Genomic DNA, 19,162 nt, shown 5'->3' on the forward strand with positions numbered 1-19,162 from the left:
TCAGCAAAGGATAATTACTTTAATTAGTTCTCAGTGTGTTGTACTAGCTGTGGAGAGATACTTGCTTACCTTCCTCCCCTGGGAGCTGGTCTCTGAAGGTTCTGAGGAGGGTGAAAAGATAGTTGTGCCCCCAGGGCGAGGTGGAACACTCAAAACCGTCTGACAGTATCAAGTGTGGGCCAGGAAAGGTTAAAATATGTGGCAGGGCTTGGGCTAAAACTGTGTCAAGGGCTGTTTGATTTTCAGCTCAGTTTAATGATTCTAACTTACTTTCCTCTAAGCACTTCAGTGTTTAGAAACTGGCTGTTTGCTTTTTTGTTAAAACGCAGCTAATGGATACAACAGCTCATTTCTGACTTTGGCCTAAAAGCTCCCATTGCCCAGCATAGCCTTTGAAGCCCACTCCTTCCTTGCAGTCCCTTATTTCTGTTTGTCAAATTTCCACTTTATTGAGCTTCTCTCTGCACACACCCGGTTCCTCACACACACAAATAAACCGGGTCATACAAATTCCGCACCTCGTTTTACAAATTTCCTAACAAAGTGCAACTCGGCCTTCCCCTTGATCACACCGGCCTCCCTTGGAATGAAAGAGCTATTTCCAGCAGTTCTTTGCCCAGTTCCTCGTGCCTTCCCCCGGCGCTGAACTCTGCAGAGAGCTCCCTGAACGTGACACAGACCCGGCGGTTCTCGATGTGCTTGCGGTGGATCCCGTGCTTCCACTTGTACCGCGCGTCCCCCTGCAGCACCACCAGCGCCCTCCGGGGCAAGTGAACAGCAACAGTCACCTCCTTACTGGGAACCAGCCTCGGCGGCACAACGCCCTCGACTCCCTCCTCGCCCGAATTTCTGCACGCTGATGTTTGTGTGAGAGACCCGGGGGGGCTTAATTCCCCTTTGCTGAAAGTGGGGGACAGTTGGATGGTGTCCTCTGAGTCACAGGACATGGAGAGCACGGTTTTGGAGAGCAAGTTTAAGCTGACCAGACGCTCCCCCCACAGCCACCAGTCATCAAAGTGGGGGTCTATGGCAGAACCCCTCTCTGGTGTGTAGTCCAGGTTACACTGTTCAACAGGTAAGAAACCACTGAGCACAGAGCAGGCCTTCATTTGTGCCACGATCTTCCTGCTGAAACTTGGCAAACCGGTAAAGCCGTCAGCTTTCAGCCTCTGCTTCTTGAAGTTCACTTTGGGTCCATAGTCCTGTTGGAAAAGAAGAAGGAGGGGAAAAAAGCTAGTGTAAAGGGAAAATCTAGGACAAGCCTTTTTGGAGAGGCTGTGGTCCCTACCAGGATTCTGTTCTCATCTCTTCCTGGTCACCAGGTTCCAAAAGGACTCGGTGAATGTACGTTAATCTCTCTGGAGTTGGATTTGTAAAGTAAAACCAAACCCACACACCCACTTCTTTCCCTTGGAGATTGTGTGAACTTTAATGCCTGGACATGCACCATCAAATACTGTTTGTTTTGACTATCATGTGTTTTTCCAAGAAGTTGATTTTAACGACAGGTAATTCTCGACATTGATTTCAGGAAAAGCTTTCAAAGGAAGACATTTAACGAAACATCTAAATATCTGGGGGGTTGACTGAAAACATCTTTCCTTTTCCAGAGGCATCCAAGATCAAATGTGCTTCTAAAATCCAACCTGCTTCTTTCGGCCAGACTGTGATGGTTTCCAGTCATCTCGATCCATCAGTTCCACTATCTCACACTCTTCATCTTCACTAATGAACTCCTCCACCAGGAACACCCCTGGAAAGGGGAATGCCCAGCCAGCAAATTCCGAGTGCTCATTTCCTTTAGCTAGGCCTGTTGCTGGACAGTAAGTGAAATTATCTTCTCCCTGTGGAAATAACAACGGAAAAGAAAAAAAGCAATAAAGGCATTTCTATTTTTTTACCACTGCAACCTTGATATTGCAGCATGAAAACCGTACGGGATTCTTGCAGACATGAGAAATGTTACAGCTGCTTTTGGGGAACAACTATTCCCTGTTTTGTTTTGTTTTCATGAGGTGCTTGCTTGAAGCCACTTTGCTTTACTAGTGATGTCTTTATCCTACAAAGACAGAGGAAGAACCGTTGATCCTCGGGGCCACAGGTGCAAGGAGATTAATGGTGGGCATCGCTCAGGCCGGCTGGAGAGATATGGTTTGTCATAAGCAATAAATGTTGAATGAGGAAAGTTGATAAAAATCGCCCGGGCCGCAAGGCTAAGCTGTAGGAAATGAGTGTGATGTGTGGAGCTCAGGTGAGCTCCCTCTCTGCTCCTGAGCGCAGCCGGGGCGTTATGAGGGTGAAGAATCCACAGTACCCCTGGGGGGAACGGGGGCTGTGCCTTGTCCCCACCTGCCCCGCAGCCCCCGGGACGCGGCCCCTCCCCGGGCACGGGGGTCGCGGTCCCCCCCCCCCCCCCCGCCCCGAGGGGCCCCGGCCCGCGCCCCCCACCGCCCCCCGGCTCCTCCCGCCGCCCCGCCCCGCCGCCCGCCCCCTCCCCGGTACCTGCGGGGGCGGAGCGGCCGGCGCGGGCCCCTCGCAGAGCAGGCAGGAGCGGATCCCCTTGCAGCCGCAGCCCGGCCCTCCGCCCGCCGCCCGCATCCCGCTGCCCGCGCCGAGCACACAGCCCCGCTCCCCGCTCCTCCTCCTCCTCCTCCTCCCGCCCTTCCTTCCTTCCTTCCTCCCTCCCTCCCCCGGCTCCTCTTCCTCCCGCCCGGCCGCTTCCAGGTGAGGGCAGCGGGGGTTGGGCGAAGGCCGCGCGGCCGGGATGGATGTGGTGGGCGGTGGGGAGGGGGGGGCGCGGGGCGGACTCGCGCTCCCAGCAGCCCCCGCGGCCCCCAGCAGCGGCGCGGGGCCCGGGCGCGCCGCGGGGGACGCTGGGAATTGTAGTCACAGCGTGCGGTGCACGCCCCGCGGGGGCGCCTCAGGCCGCGGCCGGCGCCGGCCCCAGGGCGGCCCTCAGTGACCGCAGGCCGCGGGTATGGCCGTGGGCCCGGGGCTGGAGCCGCACCGGCCCGGCCCTGCCCGCGGGCGGAGCCGCGGCCTGCGCTCGCAGCCGGTGCCCCGCGGCCGGGAGGCCGCCCCAAGGAGGGCGCACAGCCCGGCGCCCGCGGCCCCGCCGTCCCCGGGGCATCGCACGCATCGTGTCCCGGGGGCCGCGCCGGGCCCGCCCGGGGGCGCGGGGCCGGGCAGGGCGGGCACAGCCAAGCACATGGAGCTCAGGGGGATGCCCCGCCGTGCGGCTCCGGCCCCAGCGCTGCTGTGGGGCAGGAAGAGGGGCAGTTCCCCGTCAGCCCCCGGAGTGGCCGAGCATCCCCTCCGCAGCATCCCCCGTGGTGCTGCGGGGATGGGGACATGCCATGCCCGGCCTTCCCTGCGGCTCAGCGGTGTCACAGCTGTGTCTGAGGTGTTGGTGTGGTCACAGAGAGGGCGATGGGGACAACCACAGCCACTGGTGTCACATTTTCCTTAGCTCTTAGGGAGGTTTGGTAGGTTCAGCCTCACCCCGTGGTTTGGCTCTCGGTGACAGCTCTGTCGCTTGAAGGATCAAATCCCAAACATCTGCTGTTCAAAACTGTTTTTCCGTTCGGCCTTTTTGTGCTGGTATAAAATGTTCCATACCTGAAGGACTGTCCTTACGTACAGGTGTTAACAAAGCAGTGCCTTGTTGCCCATCACACAACATTCCAGGTGCTGTAGGTGTGTGGTGGTGCTGAAATGAAGCCCAAGGACTGCTCAGTGCCCCCTGTGACAGCTCAGTGCCCCCTGTGTTCCCCAGGATGTGCTGGAATGGCATTTAGGCAGCTCTGATTTAACACAGAAAGACAGGAGCAAGCCTGGCCTTGGAGCTTTGTTAGCTTTTATTTCCCTCCCTTGGAATCTGTGTCAGGAAGAGTGGTAAACCCTGAACCAGTAATTTCATGAAGCTCCTTTGGACTTGTCAGTGTTGTTATTCTAAATATCAGCGTATCCCTGTGTGTGCATGTCCTATCCCATCCACAGCAATGCATGGAAACATCTGTTAATTACCAACAACACACAGAATGCTGTTGATATTTTTCTTCCTTGCTGAGGAAATAATGTTATTAATGGGTGGGTATTTACGTTTCTGCTAATTACTTCAGTTTTCCAAAATTTTAGGGGATTTTGGAGTTGCCAGCCAAACAGTCTGTCCAGCTGGCCAGGCCAGTGAGTGCACTGTCATTTTCTTGGGAGGAAGGGGTTCACAGCAGGTATATTTATTCTTTCTGTTGCTGTTTGTTTGAAAGCCTGTTGGAATTCCTGGAGCGCAGAGCCCAGGAGAGGCACAAACAGGTAACTGTGAGGCTGTCAAGGTCCTGAGGGTCATCCCCTGCAGCAAGTCTGTCACTCTAACAGCCACAGGAGGTATCCCTGTTGTTTTGGAGATGGATTGGGTCAGCGTGTTGGGAGCCTGTGCCCAACCTAATAAGTAAAAAAGGCGACTTCCAACACAGCAGCAAAATCAGTACATAACCTCATAATGTTTATTTTTGTCCCCTTTTGGAGTCAGTTGAAAGCATTTCCTCTTATTCCTGTTTATTTTTCCTGGAAGGTTACAAGAAGAGATCCTCCAGCTGACTCATTACTCATTCCGGGAGAGGGGTGGAGGTTAAAAATGTCAAAAATCACTACAGAACTTCTTTTGGAAAGAGCAGTTCCAAGATCTACGAGGCTCCGGAAGATCGAGACGCTGAAGTAAGTGCAGGCAGGCCCATGGAAAATTCCAGCTGAATTCAGCTTGGGCGATACTTTTTTTTTTTTCTTTTGCCTTTTTTTTTTTCCCTAAGCATTTTTATTAAAAAAAAAAGAGAGAGGCAGTTCCAGAGCACAGAACTGAGATGGCATTCCCAGTGCAGGATCAGAGAGCACTGGTGGCACTGTATCCACTAGAGAGGTTATTGACAGTTGTCACGTGTTTTTGCCTTTTTTATTGAATGTTTGGTGCCACTTTCATTCTGTGAAACTGGATCCTGATTTCCTAACCCCCAGATATCATCCCTACCCCCAGAGCACTTCCATCTTTGTTACCAATTGCTTAATGTGAACAAGAGAATCTTCTGGCCTGGATTATAGAGGGTTTTTTAAGTATTTTTGGTGTTATTTCCCTTCCATTTTCCTCTACCTCCATCACTTTCTGTCTCCTCTAAATCCAATTATGTTAGTACCTCAAACATTGCAGAGAGGGAGAATAAACTCTGAAACACTTAGAAACCACTAAAAACAGTTTTGTTGCTCAGATCCTTAACAGAGGTCATTGCAAATATGTGTCTTTCCAAATGTTTAATGTAGTGGAATTTCAGTGTTCCAGAGCTGGTCAATCTGAGTGACTCAGCTGGCCAGTTTCTGGCTGGTGCCTTTGTTGTTTTTGTTCCTGATGTAAAGGGTTTGAGTTTCACATGTACTCTTTAAAGTTATTTCTTTTGGTTTGTCTTGTGCTAAAATAATTATTTTTAGAGAGAAACTCAAAGGTTTATCTGAGGAGTATCAGCTGCAGTAATCTGGGTAACAGAGTGATGGGGAGGTGCTTGAAGCAGTGGATTTCTGGAATGTGGCTTTTCCCGTGCTTCATACCATGGTGCTGATTATATGTCAGAAAGTTTGGGGAACAGTGCTGGGTTTCTCCCCAAAATGACACCACAGTCAGACTCAGCTTTGCAGCCAGCTGAATTCTCAGCCTTTCTGACTGGCTGGTAAGGCCTCTGAGATGGCAAGTGAAGGAGAAGGGACCTTGCTTCCTGGGTTTATTTGCCTCATTTATTCACACTTCATTTATATCAAGAAGCCTTTTTTTTTACTGATCATTAGAGACAGGATTTCTGTTTGTTAAAGGAACTCAGGCTTGTGCCCTCAGGAGATGTTGGCTGCCAGGACTAGAAGCTCCCTTTGGAGCTCACCTAAATGATCTAACCAAATATAATATCCTGCTTATAATATCCAGTTTTCAGTTTCTTACAGAAAAAGGGTATTTCTTTTTCCCTCACAAATATTATACCTCTTCCTCTTTCAGCACAATACTTCTGTTTTGGTGGCAGCTTTGGAGTCTTGTTAGGTAGATTCCCTTATTTGCCTTTGAAAGTTTTTGCAGCAAAATTCACTACAGAAGAAATGGAAAAATCACTTTTTTGGTCAAGTTAGTTCTTTGAAAACAGGCAGATTATTTGGGGGCCTGCTCTGCACTTGCCTGAAGTGTGAAATAATAAATCCAGTGCATTCTATGGACAGAACAGACTGATGGTGTAGTGAATAAGTGTCGTGTATTGCTTCAGCTTGTTTTGCTGAATCACCATTGCAAAGGAATAAAATACCAAAACTCTTAGAGGTTCTTTCTACAAAATAAGAATGTTTCTGGTGATTCACTGCTCCCAACCAGCTCTGTTACCCATAGGGGACTATCTGAATTGCAGGTTAATTATGCTGCAGGAACTTTGGCAGACCCGAGCCCCTGATGGTGTCTGTTAGCCCAAACACATCATCTTTCCCACGTGTGTGTGCTCGGAGTCCAGAATGCAGCAGACAGGAAAAAGCAGGGGCCTTGTATCCTGTGAAATCAGCCCTTGGTTTTCCAGTGAGATGCAGACAGTTCATGTTATCTTTTGTTTTCAGCCTGTCCAAGCTGCAGTTGAAGACTGGAGATTTAGACCCGCGGTTGTTTTCCCGGCTGAGGCACCTGCAGAAACTAGATCTCTCTGATAATTTACTGGACAAATTTCCCAACAGCCTAACCCTGCCTGACCTGCGTGTCCTAAACTGCAACAATAACCAGCTGGAAGATGTAACTGCTCTGAAACAGTTCCCTCTGCTCGAGGAGCTGACCTACGAGAACAATGTGTACTTGACAGTGAGTTACCCCCCATCCTTACAAGCTCAGCATTAAACAGAGGAGCAAACAAACACCAGTTATGCAGAGTTCTTATATGTTGTTCTTGGGCAGCAAGTGTAAGGGCATCTGAGGAAACAGCCAGTCTTTGTGTGCCCCTCCACCACTTCGTGCCACTCTTTACCAGTCTGCAGACATCAGTTGCCCCAAACCACTCAGATATCCATGTCTGCGTGTCTTGAACTCCTGTTTCTCCAAGTCAGACTCCATCTTAGGCAGTTTATTAGGCAGAGTATCTTATGATCATGCTTAAGTAGAGTAATAACTGTGTAGAAATGTCCTTGTAGAATCATGGAATCCCAGAATGGTTTGGGTTGGAAGGGACCTTAAGGATCATCTTGTTCCAGCCCCTTTCATCAAGCAGGAACACCTTCCACTATCCCAGGTTGCTCCAAGCAACCACTAAACTGGCCTTGGATACTTCCAGGGATGGGGCAGCCACAGCTTCACTGGGCAACCTGTGCCAACCACCCTCAAAGTAAAGAGTTTTTTCTTAGTATCTAATGTTTAGTTAGTTTTAGTGCCCCTTGTGCTCTGGAAGAGCAGACTTGGTCCTCTGATGAAGGTTTAAACTTGGTGATTAGTTCTAGTTTAGGTTTCTGACTTCTCCCAAGAGGCTCTGCTGCCTGTACAGGTTAAACATCCAAAACTGGAATTTTACTTGTGCTTTAGGGTGGCATCAGCCCCTGTCACCATCCACAGAGGCTTATTTGCTATTGTATGCTGGCAGCGTGGCTGCATGGTGAACTGTCTGACCTAAAATGCACCTGGCCCAAAGAATTCCTGCTGGAATTCATTTACTGGAGGCAGGACAGGCCTTCCTCTGTGTTAAAGGATGGGAGTAGAACAGCCTGCCTTGCACTCAGGCTGAGCAGATGAGTGGTTACACAGCCCCCACCTTGTGTTGGATGTTAGTACTGCCTGAGGGTTGGGCAGCTCTTTTGTCTGCAATTTGAGATCCCAGCTCACAGGAGAACATGGGTTCAGAATTAAAAGGCAAAGTTCAAGCTGGAAACGCTGAAGAGATTTTAAGAAACGGCTTTTCCTTACTAGATATGTTCTTCTCATCATTGGCTGTATTTTCATCAAGGACTAAAGCTAAAGCCAGAACCATGTGTGCAGTTTTTGTAACTCTGGTGTCTTCTCTCTTTAGCTCAACGATGACTATAAAGTAATGTTTCTTCTGGAAAATCTTCGGCTGCTCAATGGCAAGGACATAACCAAACTGGCCAATCACGTGAGGCACGTCCATAGCCGTAAGCTCACCAGCAAGGTGAGATGTCTGATATTTCCTTAATCTCTAAACACCTGAGAAGTAACTAAATATTGTTCTCAGTGTCATGACAGAGCTGCAAATAAACATCAAATGATGTGCAATAACTGTGGTATGATCTGAGCCCAGCCTGCAGTTTGGGCCACCCAGGAAATGTCTTACTTCTGCTTTCTCTGGTCCCTATTTGCATTTGCTCTACCTGTTCTGTGCAACCAGCTTTGCCTGTGGTTTAAGTGACAAGAGCAGGGCCAACCAGGACTGTGTCTGACCCTCTAGTTTTTCAGGTCACTCTGATCATCATTCAGGAACAGGAGAAGCCTGGTGCTGACAGAACAGCTACATACACCTCCCTGTCTAATTTATGTTACTGTCCAGGCCCCAGGAATGGGGAGCACAAAACCAAGCTCAGGATAATCTTGCTTTTTCCAGCATACACCAGTAACAAGAATTTGTTTGTTCTTCTTCAGCTGTGCATGTTTGGAACTGTATTTTCACTCATTTGTGTACACAGCTTAGCTCCTGACAGACTGTCCCCCCAAAGCATGTTGTGATCTGGAGCAAAATTACTGCTCTATTATGAAAAAGGTTTGGTTGGTTGGTTGGTTGGTTTTGTGCATTATTGCTCCTACCACTAGTAGTCTAGTTAGTTGATCTTGTTAATTCCTTCTGTGTATCAGTGAGGGGGAGATCAAATACTGAAGCCTGGGATGTCTTATTGTGAAATACCTGTGTACTTATCAAGTACCTCCCTGTTAGGAAGGCACGGTGTAAGACTCCTTAAGGCCATTTACTCTGGATCCAGAGGCATGAAATCAGGCATTGCTCTGGGTCCAATGCTGGCAGAGTCTGCTTAGCCACACTCACCTGAGCTTGGTTCAGAGGAACTGGGTTTTCTGTTAGATGAAATCATGGTTTGAACACTAATTAAAAAAATGGAAGTGGTGCCATCATGTAGCTACCTCAGGGTTGGCAACTTCTTAAATGCTTTCACAGGTACTCTTGTGCTTTTCTGCTCTGTTTTTTCTGTTGAGTAGACTCAGTCTTTCTGCCTAGGTTACTGCTCACTGGGAAAAATTCTTCCGTGACCAACTTCCTGAGAAATACACAGCTGAGCAGGTGAAGTCCATCAGGAAGAAGTTCCTGAAGTCAGTACAAACCAATGTAGTGTATGGACCCAGCTCCCTCAGTGAATTCACCCGCTGGCGGGTAGGTTGTGTCCCACTTAGCCTTCTGTTCTTCAGGCAAGGACCCTGCTCCTGATTCTGAGTGGATTTGATTGAAATGCTCCATGGATTTGGGTGCAGGGCTCCTGCAGACAGGTGATATCACTTTTTGTGGTTTTCTTCACTGCTTCATGAAGCAGTTACAGGAGCACTAAGACTAAACATGCACCAAGTTGTGATGACGGTCATTAAACATTGTTTTTTAATTCATAAGCAATAACCATAATTGTACTAATTAACAAGACTGCAGTATCCTTAATACTTAATTATTTGCAAATTAGTTTAATGGCAACCTTTACTCTTGATGAAAGCTGTATGAAAGGAGAAAAGATAATGACAAGTGTAGTTACTCCCAGTGGGGAAAGGCACCATTTAGTTTGTAACATTTGTTTTATTTGTATGTGCATACACACAATTGAGGCTTCCATCTCTCCTTTGTCTTGTGTCATTGCTGTGCTGTTGTTTTCACAACAGTGTACCCTGGATGCCCATAACAAAGTGAAGTTCTTGGGTCATGTAATGTCAGCAGAGGACTTGGCCTGCCAGGCTCTCTCAGCTGAGGACTCCTCCACCACTTGTGAAATTCATGTGGAGCAGTGGGAGCAGATATTAAAACCTTGGCAAAGCAGCTCTTGACACGTCAGAGTTTGACTGCTCTTGATTTTTTTGTCTTTTTTTTTTTTTCTTTTTAACATATTTCATATTTGGTTCTAAGGTGAAAATGATTGCAGAAGAGTTTCTGTCATACTCACTGGGTCTGGAGCTAAACTCAGATACTGAATCAGAGGAAAAGGCAGATGAGAATGAGGAAGAAAGTACAGAAAGCCCTAGAGAAGCTGCAGAGGACGTGGCTCAGGTAGGTGATTTTTCCAGTTACATTAACAATGTCCTTTCTGTGTCTTACAAACTCAGTAGCTCTTGTCAGTTTGCATTTATGACCCTTTGGTAACCACAGGGGCAGTCCCAGGCCCCAGCCTGTATCCAGCAGCTCAGGCTGATTCTCTACAGCCAGATTGAAGCTTTCCCAGCCATGGGAAGGTTGAGTTGCTCTCCAAGAGGAGAGAGCTTCCATTCTCATAGGAGACCCAAAAGATTCCATGAATCTTACTGACTCCACTGACTCCCTAGGAAGGGATATTTTTAATTAGAGAGCTGGGTTGATGGCTGACCAGACTGTGCTGATTTTTGCCTGCTTGGAAACGGCTGCAGATTGAACCCCCGTGGTCCATGGACCAGATTTGTTTTTCCATATCGTATGTAAATCACAAGTAACTGGGAGAGAGAGCTGAAAATGAGTCTGGCTGTGTGATTTTCATTAGCTTCTGCCTCTAGGAACCCTGCAGCTCTGGGCTGTCTGATTCGTGGAGCCCGGTCTGTAACCATGGGAGGGTACTTGCATTTGAATAACTAATATCTCTAAACTTACAAATCACTGGAAAATCTCAGGAAAGCTAAAAACCTTCTGCAGAAACTGACAGCATGACAACGTGTCTTACAGGTCACAGTAACACCCAGCAAGAGGAAAAGAAACCATTCAAAGTCAGGCGCTGGAAACAAGAGGTCCAAGTCCCAGGCAAACACCGAGGAGGAGGCTGTAGTTAATCCCAGAAAGTCCAGCCATGTGCAGGATGACCCAGCTCCTGATAAACCAAGAACATCAAACCAGCCAGCCAAGGAGACAACCCCTGAGCAGGGAGCTGAAGGGACACAGAAGAATGGAGAGCAGTTTCCCAAGGGGCAAAGCAACAGAAGATCCAGCCAGATGACAGGGGAACAGAAAAGCCAGGAGCAGGACAATGGAGTTGTTACTTTGACTCCAGTGAAGAACTCCAAGCGAAAGGTAGGTCCACCAGCCCACTGGGGACTGGCTTTTGGCCTCTTGGTGTAGTGGGAGGAGCTGCATTCAGGTTTCATCAGAGCTCTACACAGCTTGGAGCTCACATATGTATTGTGAGTTAAAGTTTTGGTTTGTTTTTTTTTTTTTTGTCATTGTTTTAAATCCCTCAGAAGCATCAGGGAAGGAAAGGGACACCCCCAGGAGACGGTGAATCCCCTTCAGGGGATGGATGGACCAGCGCTCCGAGGTGGTGCTCTGAAAGCCTGTGCTTAGAAATGGGACTGGCAAGCCTTGCTCTCAGGTCACACCGATGGCTGCACGGGGAAAGGTGTTTCCCCCTCAGCTCAGGCCAGTGGGGATCTAAAGGGCTTCTCACACTTCTCTGCAGCAGGATGGGGTTCCCTGCTTGGGTCTGCTGGGCACATCTGAACGGTTGTCTGCTGGTTTAGGAGTCTTGAGCATTGCTGGCACCTCAGCCTCTCCTGTGTCCTTCACTTTAACTCAGATTGCTGTGTTCAGTAGAGGGTTCTGTCAAGGCAATCACAGGCAAACCGCTGTCAGGGGAATGAATTGTCTAAATGTGGATGGTTTATTGTAGGAGGATGTCAGTGCAGAGCCATTGCATTTTCTTCAGTGTCACAGTAAAGGCAACAGCCGCGAGGATTTTAAAACGCAGCTCTGGTCCTGTGTCTTCGAGCCAGTGCTAGACTCTGGAGCCAGGAAAGGTGAGCTCTTAAAGAGGTTTGCAGGATTCCCAGAACCACCCGGCTCTGGAATCCCGGCGGACTCCATGCGTTAGACCCCTGCTCCTTCGAGCCGTAGTCTCCGTTGTCAGGAAGAGACTTGCTTACATATTTCTTCTTTGACTTTGAAAACAGGAGGCTGGGAGAGCACCAGGCAGTGATAAGCTGCAGTCTTCGTGTGTTATCCCTGAACCTGGGAACTTCTCACCCATTTTTTTTCCTCTTTCAGATCCCATTGTGAGCTCCTCCAGAACCGTGGCAACCTGTGGAGGGGAATCTGTTTGTCTGATTGATTGTGAGACAGGGACAGTGCTGAAAAAGTATAAGGTGGCTACAGAGGTGGGTTGCAAGTGGGAAGGGTAAGCATTAAATGGGAATGGCATAATCTATAATACTTACATACATGTATGCATAATATATATTACAGAGAGGTCTGAAAGGTTGTCAGGCATTAGCATGGACAGGTCTTAAATGAAAGAAGATACATAATAAATATTTCTTGCTTATCCTTTTAGCCTGGTTTGGGTTTATACTTTTATTAGTTTAAAAGATTAGTGTGCCTCTCCCCTCACGCAGGTGTATGTGGCTGCTAAGCCTGCTTGACAGCATAGAGGAATAAACATCCTGTTTCTGTAGTTTGTGTTCTTCTCAGGGTTGTTTTGAGTTTTGGTGCTCCATCTTAAAATAGTGGTGGTGTTTCACCTGAGTAGCACTTGTGATAGTTGTCTTATCTCTGAGCTAACAGCCGTCCTGCCATCCGCTGTCACTCTATTCCTGGTTTCTTTCTGTCCCAGGAGTTCTTCAGCGTTGCATGGACAACCCTCACAATGGTGATCAGCGACAGTCGGAAGAAAGCTCACAATATCTTGGCAGCTGCTGGGAGGAGAGGGATTGTCAAACTGATCCATGTGGCAGCTGACTTCTGCTACGGAGAGATAAAGGCTCACAAGAAGCCCATTGCTACTGTCTGCTTCAGCCCAACCCAAGAGACCCACCTCTTCAGTAAGTCTCTGCTTCAGAACCTCTTTAGCTTTAGTAATAATGTGGAAAATTCAAGGCTTCCTTAACAAGGGGAGTTGTCACCAGGGCAAGCAGGGACACACACACAAAAAGCACGGACAGGCGTTAGGGAGAGACCATTGTTAGTCTCCTGTGGCAGCAACTTACAGCAGGACAGATTGTTTCTGCCAGGACCTGGCTCTTCAGCTGAGGTGCAGCAGCTCCTGTTTCCCCCTCGGTGGCTCTCAGGGTGGCTGGCACACACACATGAGCCACAAACGAGGCCGGCAGTGGATGCGTTCCACAGGGGTGAGTAAGAAGAATGACAGGCAGAGCAGGCAGCTGGGGGCAGGCAGTGGCAGGGCTCTCCTCGAGCACAGCGGGGTATTATGAGTTTTGGATTTCATTTTTCCCAACAAACACAACTGTGTGCTCAATTGGTTTTGAATAAATGACTTTTTTTTTTTTTTTTTTTTGAGTTCTGTGCCTCATCAGAGATTTTTATTCAGGTCCTGATGTCAAAGAGAGCTTTGCCACACACAGTGGGGCCCACAGAGGCCGTGGCTTATGGACTGGTAATGAACCATCATATTACAAATTGGAGCTGCATTGTCAGGCTGTAGAGTGAGCTGGTACAGAGCCATTCAGGCCACACCTGCGCCCCAAAGCACATTGTTTCTCTTGCCTACAATTACCCACATCCTGGAGTGGTTAGAGAGCTACGTGAACCATTAAAAGTGGAATTTTTTTAGAACAGGGGATACTTTTCAAGAAGAAGCTCAAGAGTGCCAAAAGCAGAAGCAGAAGAAGGGATAAGGAGGTTGATAGCTTATCTATATAATGATATGGACAGCAAGGCTCACCCTAACCCTAACCCTATATATTGCATAGAAAAAGAGTAATAAAGGGAGAGTCTTTGCATCCCTCTTTGGAGACTGGACACCAACAAACTGAGTTTGAGGGGTGTCATCTGATGGGGATCCAGATCACTCTGAGTAATCTATTAGGATTGTTTCTGCTATCAATATCTCAGCATGGTGACATTTCTCACCCTTTACATCAGTGCCTAACTTTCCCAGTGGAAGCTGCTGTGGATGTGAACACAGTAAGCCAGGGATATAAAGCAGTGTCTGCCTGAGAGTAGAGGTTGCAACTCGTATTTTAGATCCCACCATAACCCCTGAGCAGAAACAAGCTTAGAGGGCCACTAATTAACGACTTTGTGAAGCCACAACTCAGTAATGGACAGCAGGAAAGAAACTTTATTTGCCCCTCTTAGAGCACAGGATAAGAACACAAAGCATTGACTGTGCATGCCTGACAGTGTCTGTGGAGTGGTGTGGGGCCAGGAGCCTTGGTGACTGCTGCTGTGCTTTAATGAGCTCTCTGATGCCACAGCCTTAGAGTGTAACAGCCCGTGACTCAGGTAGAATTGCCAGCTTAGCACGAGAAGAGCCAGATGAGCAGCGGTGTCACTACCTGCTTCTCTTCTGTGTCCCACAGCTGCATCCTATGACAAGCGAATTGCACTCTGGGATATTGGGATTCCAGACTGTGACTACAATTTCAAAGCAAGGTAAAGGTTCAAAAACCAGATGGGGCCAGTCCAAGGAGCCTGTAACTACCACGTCGCAGCACCACTTAACTGCTTGTTCTCTTCTGTTTTTTAGCCAGCTGCTGGTGCTGGAAGCAGCCTCTATTCCCTTACGGATTGCCCTGGTGCCCACCTGCCCGGAGCAGTACCTGCTGGCAGGCTGTGAAAGTGGCTGCTTTGCCTGGAACATAAAACTGGATAAAGGAGAAAAAAGCAGGTGAGAACCAAAAGCTGAGACCATGAATTTGCTTTCCATAACAAGAAGAGGTAGTCCTAGCAAAGGTTTGATTTCTGACTGAGGAGGTTTGAGCAAAAGCAGCATGTCCTACCAAACTTAAAACGCCCTCCCCTTCCCATAGTGGCCAGAAAAAATATGAGCATGTGCTAAAGGAGCTTGCAGCTCTGTGCTTGTATTAAAGATCCAGGCTGCTTTGCAGGAAGGCTGGCAGGAGTGTAATCCAATACCCCAAAACTTAAGGGTGTGTCATCTCAAAGTAGTGTAACAGAGTGTAAATTCTTGGATCGATTTCCAGTCTCACAGTGAGGCCTTCCCTGCTCCTGGTACGTGAGGTAACCCAGGAAACTGGCACTCTGTGGGAGCTCAGGAAAAAATTACAAGAAAGAAGCAAGTAAAGTCATGCCCTGCTGGCAAATACTAATCTTGATGCCTGCAAAAAGAGATGAAGTGAAACAGCAATCTCTTAAGCAAATGGGCTTCTGCTTTCAATAAACCCATACTTATAGACATGTAAGTTCAAGTGGGAATTCATCTGAACTTGGCAAGAGACTCACTAACACACGGATTTCCTTCTGGGCTCTGTACCTGGGTGCCCTTCCACTGCTGCCTGTTCAGGACTTGGCTCATTTCACCCTTCCCCCCTGCTCTAGGCCTTTTGAAGCCATATTCCAGTTTCCTGATGATGAAAGCATGACAACATCTCACAGGGTCGATGGTCTGGCTTTTCTGAATGACGATGTCGTTGGTGAGTGTAAACACAACAGCCCAATCCCAAAAATACAGTGGGGCACCTCAGCATGTGCAGGGTGAAGCAAGAACGATGAGCAGAGGGTGACTGCCTCGTTAGTTGGGGGCTACACAGAAGGGAATTTTTTCCCAGAGTCATTTATCTTTCCCAAAAATATGGCCTAGAGCATAAACCCATGTCTGGGCAGGACTGTAAATCAGATGGACCCATCCCCAAGGGCATGCTTGGCCAAGTAGTGCCAGTGTGGAAGGAAGGAGAGCTCCTTTCTGCTCAGGGGCTGGTGGCAGCAGTCTTTTCTGCAGGGGAACTGGAGGTTCCACATCATGGGCTGGGTTTTTCTGAATAGCTTATGCTTGTTCTGCAGTTCAGGAACGTAAGCATAGCACTGAAAATCTCTCTGCAGCCTCCACTTGTCCTGAAATGAGGTAAAGCAGGTGGAAACAGTTGTTGCTGGATCAGGTCCCAGGTCCTAAAAGTCGTGTTCTGGATGGACCACCTTCACCAGAGCCCAGCCTTTGTCTTGAGGCATTTCACTTCCCAGCAGCTTACACAGCCTCTCCTGTCTTTCTTCCCTAGTTTCCAAGAGCTCCAAACCAGGATGCATTTACCTGTGGAGCTGGAGCCGGTCCTTTGACGCCAAGGGGAAGGGATGCCAGCGGACAGTGTCTGCAGTTATCCTGGCTGAGCTGGAGTGGTCCACGACAGACATGTCCTACCTGACACTCAGCACCTGCCCAGGTAGGCAGCACTGGTCCCCAGGGCCAGGTGTGCTTTGCCCAGGTGTGTGGGGCTCCCCTTTGCCCCATCAGAGGCAGAGGCCTGGATTTCAGAGCCCACCAGAGAACGTCAGGGCTCCCCCCTGCAAGCACTGCAGTGCAGCTCCAGCACTGCGCAGCCTCAGCCCGGCACCAGCTGGGTATAAATAATACAAGTGATAAATAATTGCAGCTGTACCATCTGCCCTGCAAGGGGGTTCAGCCGAGGCTCCATGGTCTTTCTTGTACAGGTTTTCAAAGCACAGAGCTGAGGGCTGGGCCCCGTAGCCTTGGTGGAGCCATTCTGACACAGTGCATCTGAAGCCAGGGGCAGGAATGCCACACACTGGGCAGCTGGCCCTGTAGGCTGGCAAGGAACAGACAAACCTCATCTGGTCATCACTTTCCAAAACCAGTCTAAAAAAAAGTCAGGAGACATCCTGAAGTATTTAGCACTACTTTTTCCACACTAGAGTAAGATAGCTGACTTATCCTTAAATGAATTGAGTTCTTTCAGAGCAACGTAGATTTGTAGTTTTGTGCTGGAAAGGGAGTTTTGCTGAAATATGGCACCTTTCCCTTGGGACACTACAGCACTGCCTGGAGCTCTGCTTTGCAGCAGAACAGACTCCCAGCTCCACAGTAGTTTTCCAGCTTTTTCTTTTGCTCTCACAGCAAAAGGCTATGTGTTCTGTGGTGATGAGAAGGGCAGCGTGTGGATGTACAACCTCTCCAGCTACACCACGGCCTGGGGCTCTCCAAAGGGAAAGCGCTCGGAGCGGAGGATCTCTCCTGCACAGGTAGGTATCAGGTACCCTTTGGGGCCTCCCTTCCACCCCAGGGCAGCTAATCCCAGTCTCCTGAGGAGGTTTATCCCAGAATATGCCTCATGTTTCCACACCTGACACTCACAAGCAATTAAAAGCAGTCTCCAGAGCTGACCATGGCACTCGCAGCTGGGACGGGAATCAGGAGCTGCAAAGCAAGTCTGTCAGCTCCTGCATGGTGCAGCTGGGCAGCTCTTCCTAGAAGGGCCCTAAAATTCTGGTGGTTAAACTGGAGAGCCCCACAACACAAAGAGTGCAGGCACCATGTCCCTGAGGGGCTGAGGGGAGGGAATCCAGAGCAGGGAAGGGCTCACTGCTTTCCTGTGTTCACATACCCTTTTCCTAGTCGATATTTCCCTGGCCTCTGGAGACAGTTCTCCTTTGGGCAATCACTGTTCCCTTGCATGAAGCCTCTGAAAGGACAATCACACACACACTCAAAGGCTCTCACTCACTGGTCTGGAGCTACACTGGATATAGGTATGAAGGGACTCAATGTTCCATAATTTCTTCACTGAAAGGGTTGTTAAAACACTGGAATGAACTACCCAGGGAGGTGTTGGAGTCCCCATCCCTGGAGGTGCTCAAGGAACAACTGGATATGCACTCAGTCCTCTGGTCTGGTTGCCAAGGTGATGATGGGTTAAAGATCAGACTCTGTGATCTTGGAGGTCTTTTCCAAGCCAAGTGATTCTATGATTCCATAAGGTTTTGGGAATTGTATTGCCAACAGCTTTTTCCTTCCCGCTCAAGCCGCTCCGCATTAAACCTTGGCCCTTCAGGAGCATCCCAAAGCTTTACCACACCTCAGAAAGGGGGAAGAGCCTCTGACTCAGCTTCCCCAGAAGAGACCCCGCTGTGCTGAACATCCTCCCCCTCAGACACCCCCACCGCACTCTGTTCTCCCCACAGATCCTCCAGTGGCCGGAGCTCCGCGTGAACGGGGAGCAGCCCCCCGAGATCCTGGTGAACAACGTGGTGTCAGACCCTGCCTTCACCTACCTTGTTGTCCTGACCAGTGTGAACATAACAGCCATCTGGAAGAAGTCATAGTCCCCTGTGCCAGTCTCGCCCCCGTGATTTGAACTAGTGCAGTATTAGTGACTGTTACCCATGTGCCCATGAACGTTTTCTAGACCAGCCATGATGTGCAAGATTAAACGAAATAACAAAGGTAAGGGTTTGTTAAACTCATTGAATCGTTGTAAACATCCGGTTTCTTTTACTGTAAGTTTTCACAATTTGTGCATTTGTTTTATAGAAATGGCACTTAATAAAACAAAATACCAGTTCACTTGGCAGTGCCTGGAGTTTGTGACAGGAGAAGCAGAGAGTTCATCTGCTGCTGTCACTGAGCAGCTTCTCATGCTGGAATTATACCCACAATAACCTCCCCAACAGCCCAGGACAAATATTTGCCTTGAGGCTCCAATCAGAAAAGTAAAAAATCACTTTAATGACTTATCTGTCATATCCAACAAGACATTTATCCTCTTGGCAAAGTGCCCCTCTGGTATTAAAAAAAACCCAAACAAACGAACTCGAAATATCACTGCTGCTGTCAAATACTAAACAGAAGTGGGACAAGGGGGGAAATATTTGCCATGAGTGGAGGTTTAAATATATCACCTAACTAAGAGACACATCATTCTGCCTCAGAAGCACAGTCTCCTCCACAGGGGATGGATTTTACTCAATTCCTTCTTGTTTGTCCTTAATAGCAACCTGTAAAATCACAAACAAAAACACAAGAGCTGTTACTGAGCTGGAAGAGGTGTTTAAACATCCCTGGCTTTTCTGAGATACACGAGAACCACCACTGGAAACCTGTACACCATCCAGAAAATTATTACTGAAATTAAAATCAAAACTTATGTACAAAATTTGGTGCCCTGGTGCTTTTCCCCACCACATCAGAGAACACCCTTCCAACCCAAACCATTCTGTGAAGAATGCATTCCAACTGATCCTTCATAGATTCAAAACCAATTCCAGGCATTCAGAAATAACAGACCTCTCACCCCCCCCCC

General features: G+C 48.5%; 2 protein-coding genes across 5 annotated transcripts; one reads left to right on the forward strand and one right to left on the reverse strand.

Moving 5' to 3' along the window:
• ALKBH4 (alkB homolog 4, lysine demethylase) lies at nucleotides 1-2,624 on the reverse strand. Its single transcript, XM_017828960.1, has 3 exons — nucleotides 2,503-2,624; nucleotides 1,647-1,844; nucleotides 1-1,202 (listed from the first exon to the last, which is right to left on the reverse strand). The coding sequence occupies exons 1-3, from the start codon at nucleotides 2,596-2,598 to the stop codon at nucleotides 567-569; spliced, it is 930 nt and encodes a 309-aa protein (XP_017684449.1). The 5' UTR covers nucleotides 2,599-2,624; the 3' UTR covers nucleotides 1-566.
• Nucleotides 2,066-18,426, forward strand: LRWD1 (leucine rich repeats and WD repeat domain containing 1). 4 transcript variants are annotated; one of them, XM_017828956.1, is made up of 16 exons: nucleotides 2,066-2,151; nucleotides 4,571-4,713; nucleotides 6,622-6,856; nucleotides 8,049-8,168; nucleotides 9,222-9,374; nucleotides 10,107-10,247; nucleotides 10,890-11,231; nucleotides 11,827-11,953; nucleotides 12,201-12,310; nucleotides 12,766-12,973; nucleotides 14,474-14,546; nucleotides 14,641-14,781; nucleotides 15,453-15,547; nucleotides 16,127-16,288; nucleotides 16,981-17,105; nucleotides 18,045-18,426. In XM_017828956.1, the coding sequence occupies exons 1-16, from the start codon at nucleotides 2,116-2,118 to the stop codon at nucleotides 18,183-18,185; spliced, it is 2,352 nt and encodes a 783-aa protein (XP_017684445.1). In that variant the 5' UTR covers nucleotides 2,066-2,115; the 3' UTR covers nucleotides 18,186-18,426. The 4 variants fall into 4 exon arrangements, with proteins under 4 accessions (XP_017684445.1, XP_017684448.1, XP_017684446.1 ...); XM_017828959.1 differs by lacking the exon at nucleotides 2,066-2,151 and adding an exon at nucleotides 2,620-2,724; XM_017828957.1 differs by lacking the exon at nucleotides 2,066-2,151 and adding an exon at nucleotides 2,921-2,975.
• The last annotated feature ends 736 nt before the right edge of the window (nucleotides 18,427-19,162 follow it).

This window comes from Lepidothrix coronata, unplaced genomic scaffold, assembly GCF_001604755.1.
Source record: "Lepidothrix coronata isolate B3197 unplaced genomic scaffold, Lepidothrix_coronata-1.0 Scaffold154, whole genome shotgun sequence".
Classification (NCBI taxonomy): Eukaryota; Metazoa; Chordata; class Aves; order Passeriformes; family Pipridae; genus Lepidothrix; species Lepidothrix coronata.

Coding starts and splice junctions, on each gene's coding strand:
- LRWD1 (XM_017828956.1), top strand. CDS start 2,116: ATGGTGGGCATCGCTCAGGCCGGCTGGAGAGATATG. Junction 8,169..9,221: donor GCCGTAAGCTCACCAGCAAG/GTGAGATGTCTG, acceptor CTTTCTGCCTAG/GTTACTGCTCACTGGGAAAA. Junction 15,548..16,126: donor TCTGAATGACGATGTCGTTG/GTGAGTGTAAAC, acceptor TTTCTTCCCTAG/TTTCCAAGAGCTCCAAACCA.
- ALKBH4 (XM_017828960.1), bottom strand. CDS start 2,598: ATGCGGGCGGCGGGCGGAGGGCCGGGCTGCGGCTGCAAGGGGATCCGC. Junction 1,845..2,502: donor CGGCCGCTCCGCCCCCGCAG/GTACCGGGGAGG, acceptor TTATTTCCACAG/GGAGAAGATAATTTCACTTA. Junction 1,203..1,646: donor AGTCTGGCCGAAAGAAGCAG/GTTGGATTTTAG, acceptor CTTTTCCAACAG/GACTATGGACCCAAAGTGAA.